Here is a 7,500-nt window from a genome sequence, read left to right on the forward strand (position 1 = left end):
CGAGAAATGGGGGGGGGGGGGGTGTAGAGACCCCCGGGGAGCAGAGGAGGAGGGGTTTCCCTCGTGATTCACCTGCGGGTGATGACGAAGACTCCGATGAAGACCAGCAGGAGGATCACGCTGCCCACGACACAGACCAGCAGCACGGTGGAGCTGGCACCGTCTCCAATGATGGGCGAAGGCACTGGAGGCAGAAAACAACCGCCAATTACGATACGACCTACGAACCGCCAATTACGATACGACCTACGAACCGCCAATTACGATACGACCTACGAACCGCCAATTACGATACGACCTACGAACCGCCAATTACGATACGACCTACGAACCGCCAATAACGATACGACCTACGAACCGCCAATTACGATACGACTGTTCCGACGGTGTCGGGGAAACGCCGTGCCTTCCTGGGGAATCCCTCTTATTGGCTATCGGGTTGCGAGTAAACAAAAGTATCTTTAACTAAGCAGTATTGTTCGAGTCAGTGAACAAAAACGTGTGTGAGAAGAATACCGGCCCAGTGTTCCTCATCAGAAATATGTCTATTCATTAGAAGCACTTTCATCTACTATCATCTCACTTGTGCTCGTTGCTTCTTTGGTTACTGTGATTTCTGTTGAGCAGGAATTACCAAACGGCCCTGAGCGAACTGGCACGTTAGAAAGAGGTTCTGTAATTACGCGAGCGCCAGGTGCCGTGCGACGGCGCCACATCGATCGGGTTGAGAGCTCTGCCTCGAAAGCCGATACTCGCGCACGCCGCCGTGGGAACGGGGGCGGGTCCCGTGCGATCGTGGGGGCGGAGGCGTGGTCACGGAGGGGGGCGTGGCTAGGCCGGGACCCACCTGAGTTGGTCATGAACTCGAAGGGCACGCTGAAGTCGCCGTAGCCGGCCGCGGTGCGGGCTCGCACGTGGAAGACGTAGGTGGTGAGCGGGCTCAGGCCTTTGACCTCGGCGCTGCGGGACGTCGTCTTCATTATGCGATAGCTTCGCTCGTTCTGGTCCTGATTGGGCGAGACAGGGGGGAGGCGGGGCAAGAAGCATGCATTAGGCGGGAGCGTCGATTGGCTGGCTTGACCATCGGAGTGGGCGGCTGATATAATAATAATACACGTGGGGGGGCTGCTGAAATGGGGGCAGTGTATGTGCTTAATCCCTCCCCAGGGTAGAAATCCCTCATCTCGTATGCTTGTTCAGACCACTCAGACATTGCCAGATCCTCACAAAAGCAACTTAGCATAACGTTTGTTCCCCTTCGTGTCTCCTAGTGTTCGGCTTATTGCTTTTGGAACATGGTACAAGCCGTTTCTGTGTGTGTGTGTGTGTGTGTGTGTGTGTGTGTGTGTGTGTGTGTGTGTGTGTGTGTGTGTGTGAGAGAGAGAGAGAGAGAGAGAGAATAAAATCTGACCACTGCTGCTCTGTAATCATTGAAACAATCAGTGGAGAGAACTCAGCAGGAGAGAGAGGAGAGGAGGAGAGAGGAGGAGAGAGGAGAGGAGGAGAGAGGAGGAGAGAGAGGAGAGAGAGGAGAGGAGGAGAGAGGAGGAGAGAGGAGAGGAGGAGAGGAGAGGAGGAGAGAGGAGGAGAGAGCAGTCCTCTCTCTATCACGCGCCCCCTGCTCCCCCCCCCCCCCCACTGTGACCCATCCACCCCATGCAGGTTCTCCGTCCGCCCGACTCCAGCCCCCGCCTTGGGCTCAGAACTACATTTCCCACAGTGCCCTCTCTCTAGGTGCTTGACCTTGTGATGTTTTAGCACGGAGTAATGAAGCCAGCGGTGCTCACTGAACTACATCCCCCAGACGGCCTCTTCTGCCAACGCCCCACTCTACCCCCTGCCACTGGCATAAAGTGCCCCTTCCTCCCTCCGAGAAACTACATTTCCCATGGTGCCTCCTCACCTTCTCGTAGTACTTGACCTCGTATTCCAGGATGACTCCGTTGGGCCGCTCTGGCTGTTGCCACGCCAGCGACACGGCGTGCCGGGTGATGTCCTTGGCCTGGATGGAGGTAACCGGAGATGGAGCTGGTGGAGGTGGAGACAAACACACCGCTCAGAGAGACCGACCCTGACGTAGCTACGAGTCAACACCACCATCAAGCCCCGCCCTCAGGCCCCGCCCTCCCTCAGACCCCACCCTCAGGCCCTGCCTCGCCGAACGGCAAACACATTAGCACCATGATGGCATAACCCATACGGAAGGTGGAGAAGATTTTGAAGAGTCCTCCATCCATCTCATCTCCACCTCTGTGTCTCCGTCCTGAGGGAACTTTGTTAAACTAGCGAGTCCAGTGATACGGTAACACAGGAGACGCTTTATGTGTGATCTGTAAGACTTTATCAGTGTTATACGCTGTTACCACGGCAAACAGACCCACGCTGATCTGAGGTCAGTCTAGAGATGGGGGCTTGTGGGAGAACAGTTCACAACTGAGAGGTGATGAGCAACGAACGAGCAACGAACGAGCAATGAATGAGCAATGGAAGCAGACAGACCACAAGCCGACTGAGAAGAGTGAGACAGACCACGAGCTGACTGACGAGAGTGAGACAGACATGATGGCAATTAGTAAGAGAGCCTGCTAATATAATGACAGGGAGTGAGGTGAGATACAAAGCACTACACACACACACACATACTCACACATACAAAGTCCAGACACAAACACCTCTTCCATCTCCTGCATTCTCAACAAGCTGAAATTAAACACCTTGTAAAACTTTACAAAACCCCCAGTACAAGCAAATGCAATGCACGCCAGAGTGCATGAAAGCCTAACACACACACACACACACACACACACACACACACACACACACACACACTTTCACACGCACACACACAACACTCTCTCTCGCTCAGTTTGTTGCCAAAGTAACGGCTTTTACGCCCACACGCCAAGCTGTAAAGTGAAATGTGTCCCTGGCCGAATTTGGCTGGAAACTCCTGCCCCTGTTCCCAACACACACACACACACACACACACAGACACCTCACACACACACACCTCACACACAGACACCTCACACACAGACACCTCACACACAGACACCTCACACACACACACACACACACACACACCTCACACACACACACACACACACACACACACACACACACACACACACACACACACACCTCACACCAAGTTGTGTAAGGCACAGTGATGTCATGAGGCTGTGAGTACTCCCCACTGCAGTGTATGACGTCACACCAGCGCCACTATCTGATGGTCTCTGCGCCCTACACACCTGCACTAGGTGGATTACCCACTCCGGTTAGTGGATTACGGCCGTAGGTACTGCTGGCATACACAGCCGGATCAGAACCGGGATAAACCCCAACCAGCCACATCAGTGTGTGGAATAACTGAAGAAAACACCTCTGTAATACCCAGTCAACAAATCCCTCCACTCTCACACACACACACACACACACACTGACCGGCCTGGTTGGTGGTGACGGTGACGGAGGTGGCCTGCTCTGGTCCCGGGCTCCGCTGCGACACGCCGTTCACGGCCCACACCTGGAAGGTGTAGTTGGTGTGGGCCTCCAGCTCGTTGATGGAGACGCGGGTGGAGCGCAGCCCCTGCTGCTGGGGGCTGAAGTGCACGGCGGGTCCGCACGCCTGGCATCGCTGGCCGTCCCGCCCCGCACCGCCGACACACCACGTTGTACATCAGGTCCTGACGCCCGCCCAACCACGCCGGCACCGACCACTCCAGGTTCACCGACGTCTCGTTCACGTTGGAGATCAGGTGCAGCGGCGCCGACGGAGGCTCTGCCGAGCCAGAGATGAGACACGTGGAGGTGAAAATGAGACACGGTGAGTTTGCCGGAGATTGAGAAGAGCGATCCATATGTGGACATGAAGGTCAAAGGTTATTATTCAGCCAGGGGAAATTAGAGAGATTGACTATGAATACTTATGTGCCCTTTTAGTGTGTGTGTGTGTGGGTATGTGTGTGTGTGTGTGTGTGTGTGTGTGTGTGTTGCCATTTTCTCTGTAGTATTTGTCTAACCAGACGATGCTGAATTTAGCCGTAATTAAGTTTATGACAACACCACCACCACCACAGGCATTCTGTGCTGCTTTCTCTCACTCTCTCTAGACCATGAGAGAGAGAGAGAGAGATAGAGAAAGAGAGAGATGATGATGATGAACATCATGACTGAGTGGGTGGCGGATGGGAATCTTATTAATGCTAATTGCTTCACCCCCACTGCTGTTTAGCACGCGTGCACTCGACGAATCAGGAGCGTACTCTCTCTCTCCCCGACACACCAGACACGCCACTGCTTCCTCCAAACGCCCCGCCCCTCTCGCCTCATAGGCCAGCCTCCAGGGACGGGGCCGTCCTTAACCGCCTCTGTCTGACCTTCCGTCCGTATCGCCCACGGCGTTTACCGAGGTCTAACGAATCGGCCAAACACTTTAAGCGCGTATTTGGCGGGGTGTAGCCTCCCACTCTCTGCGTGAACGGTATTTAAACTCTGCTGTTAGCCTGTGTTAACAGAGACACGGCCGCGTTTATGCAGCACACAGTTGGCCAACTGAGAGCGTTCCCGCGGCGACGGCGTGCCCCCCCGCGCCGTGATTGGCAGCGGCTGATTAAGTCGGCCGGCTTCTCCGCATTTTAATGCGATAAAGGTGAGAGAGAGGTTTAACCACACCGGTGTAATGGGGTCAGCTGTCTGTCTCTCTCTCCCTCTACCTCCTCCTCTCCCTCTCTCTCTCTCATTCTCTCTCTCCCTCTCTCTCCTCTCTCTACATCCTCCTCTCCCTCTCTCTCTCATTCTCTTTCTCTCTCTTTCTCTCTCTCTCATTCTCTATCTCTCCTTCTCTCTCATGTTTTATGTTTGAAGTAATTTTTTAGGGATGACAAAGAGAGAGAGAAAGAGGGAGAAAGGGAGATAGAGAGAGAGGGAGAAAGAGAGACAGATCGAAAAGGAGAAAGAGAAAAAGTGAGAAATGGAGAGATAGTGGAAAGAGGGAGAACAAGAGAGACAAAGTGTGACAAAGAGAAGAAAGAGGAAAATGAATAAACAAGATTTAAATCTATAAAAACAGAACCACTTGTGCATGTAGCCACACACACACACACACACACACACACACACACACACACTGTGAGAGAGCCTCTTGCCTGCTGTTCTCTGCTGTGTCTTTTTGAACATTGGGCTCTGAGACTATTATCTCCTGTATCCTGTCACATCTGTCTCGCTGTTCAAGAGGTCACTGTCTCTCCACACACTAATGGCACCAACCCCACGCATTTAACACCTGCTTATCATACCAACTGCGTGTGTGTGTGTGTGTGTGTGTGTGTGTGTGTGTGTGTGTGCGTGGGCGTGGGGCCTCTGAGCAGAACGTTATTATTAACCCTCTGTGTTTGCTCTAAGGCTGCTGGGAACACGGCAAAACACTGTTATCGTCCGTGAGTCACCTCCGCTTCAGAACAGACTCACCCTTGGTCACAAACACACACACACACACACACACACACACATTCCTGCGCATACACACTCTTACGGGCAGCCCACGATTTTAAGTTTTTTTGTTTGTCTGATTTTGATACTGGTTTGTTTTGTGAACTTTGAAGCCAACTTCACTGTTCTGGGTCATGGGCACAGGGGTCATGGGTGCAAGGGTCATGGGTGCAAGGGGTCACGTTTGCGTGCGAACTGAGCAGCAGGTAGGGGGGCGGAGCCTCTGACCTGCTCCACTGAGCACACACAGGCCACCGCCATCTTATCGCTGGACTGACCGATAAGGTCTATTAAAACAAGTGTGTGTCGGCCGCCGTGTGGACATTTAGGTCATCGCTTCTGGGTGACGTAGGGCTGGGTGAGGTGTAGGGCGTAGGGCGTAGGGTGTAGGGCGCACTCACGAGTGCAGGCCATGGAGGCAGGGTCCGTGTCAGAGCGGAAGTAACCCTTGTCGCAGGTGCAGAACGTGGAGCCCTCTCGCACCGAGTAGCTGTGAAGTGGACACTTAGAACAGCTGCCATCTGTAGCCAGGGCCCTATAGTAGCCAACCTTACAGGCTGGAGAGGGAGGAGAGAGAGAGGGAGAGGGAGAAAGAGAAGGAGGGGGGTGGAAAGAGAGACATTAATGTGAAATATTTAGCTTGGAATATTAAACCTGTTTGATTCCAGTTCCCACATTCAAGATATTTATTGTTTTTTAATGTTTCTGTGTGTGTGTGTGTGTATGTGTGTGTGTTTGCGGTTGCCAGGTTACCCCCTGGAATAGGTCTGTACAGCAGCAGTAAGGAACACCTCACAAGTGCCGTGGTTTTATGACTCTAATTAACAGAGGAAGTGATAGCAGAGGAATGCAACCTGAAATCCTGACAGACTCTCTCTCTCTCTCTCTCTCTCTCTCTCTCTCTCTCTCTCTCTCTCTCTCTCTCTCTCTAACACATACATACACACATACACACACTCAAACACACCGACATTTCATTCTTACATCTCCGTCACCCATTCTAACCATCCCTCTCTCATATGCCTTCTCCTTTTTCTTTCTTCCTCACACACACACACACACACACACACACACACACACACACACACACACACACACACACACACACACACACCTTTATTTCAGCCACTTGCTTTGTTTTCCAGTGACACACACAAAGCAATTCTCGAGCTATTTTACTGATAACTTTTACAGCACCGTCGATACCAACGCAAACACTGATATCGTTTGCGAGCACACACTGATGTGCTCTTTATGACACGTATCATAAGTGTTTATTGATTCCTCCAGGACCCCTAACCCCCCCCCCCCCCCCCCCCCCCTCCGTCCTACAGCTGGGTTCTCCTAAGCGGTCCTATCAGAGTAAGCGCGAAGAACGGAATGCCGCTCGTCGGGCACAGAGCCACGACTCGCATTTGAAAGCCCAGTAGGAAACAAATGAAATAAACAAGCTTTCGGAGCTGACAGGGGTTCAATTAGCAAGCCCCGCCCCTCCATGTGGCACGGAACCCCTTCCACTAACGACCTGCCGGGGCTGCTGTCCTCGTCTCTGCTCGTTACGGGACAGAAGGGGATTCCTCCAAAAGGAAGACAGCTTCAAACAAGTGTCCCTTAATCCTTCTCCCGCGCTCTTTGTCTCTTGTCTCTGTTTAATCGTGGAAAGCGTCGGCCGCCCCAGGGAGTCGGATTAGCGATCTCTCGGGGGGGGAATTCACCTCCTTCCGCCCTGATCTCTCCATCACGGTGGGGACGGGGGGTTTGTCCACCATTCAGAAGTAGAGTCAATGCATGCGTGCGTTTTCCTATATTTGGCGCTCCCTGAATCGGGGCTCGGCTACGAGGCCTGCAGGGGAAGGAGGGAGACACGGACAGGAAGCGGAGACGTTGCCCGGGGTCGCGACCTTTGGGGGGAGGCGTGGTTTGCGAGCGTTGGAGTGGAAAAATAGAAAGCAAAGGGCCGTGAGATGAGCTCGGGATCTTTTTAACAGGAGCGGGAGGAGAGCGTTA

General features: G+C 53.1%; 1 protein-coding gene and 1 pseudogene across 2 annotated transcripts in view; both read right to left on the reverse strand.

Annotated features, from left to right (window-relative positions):
* Window positions 1-62: 62 nt before the first annotated feature.
* On the reverse strand, window positions 63-6,041 carry LOC143475396 (ephrin type-A receptor 4-A-like; annotated as a pseudogene). The gene is made up of 5 exons (XR_013121006.1): window positions 5,895-6,041; window positions 3,448-3,784; window positions 1,904-2,028; window positions 848-1,007; window positions 63-184 (listed from the first exon to the last, which is right to left on the reverse strand). The product of XR_013121006.1 is annotated as an ephrin type-A receptor 4-A-like (transcript).
* The window catches only part of LOC143475395 (ephrin type-A receptor 4-like), a 17,781-nt gene continuing 16,191 nt past the window's right edge, over window positions 5,911-7,500 (reverse strand). The window contains exon 4 of the mRNA XM_076973253.1: window positions 5,911-6,050. Within this exon, the coding sequence (XP_076829368.1) occupies window positions 6,044-6,050 (7 nt within the window). The 3' untranslated portion in view covers window positions 5,911-6,043. The remainder of the gene's footprint in view (window positions 6,051-7,500) is intronic.

This window comes from Brachyhypopomus gauderio, chromosome 14, assembly GCF_052324685.1.
Source record: "Brachyhypopomus gauderio isolate BG-103 chromosome 14, BGAUD_0.2, whole genome shotgun sequence".
Classification (NCBI taxonomy): Eukaryota; Metazoa; Chordata; class Actinopteri; order Gymnotiformes; family Hypopomidae; genus Brachyhypopomus; species Brachyhypopomus gauderio.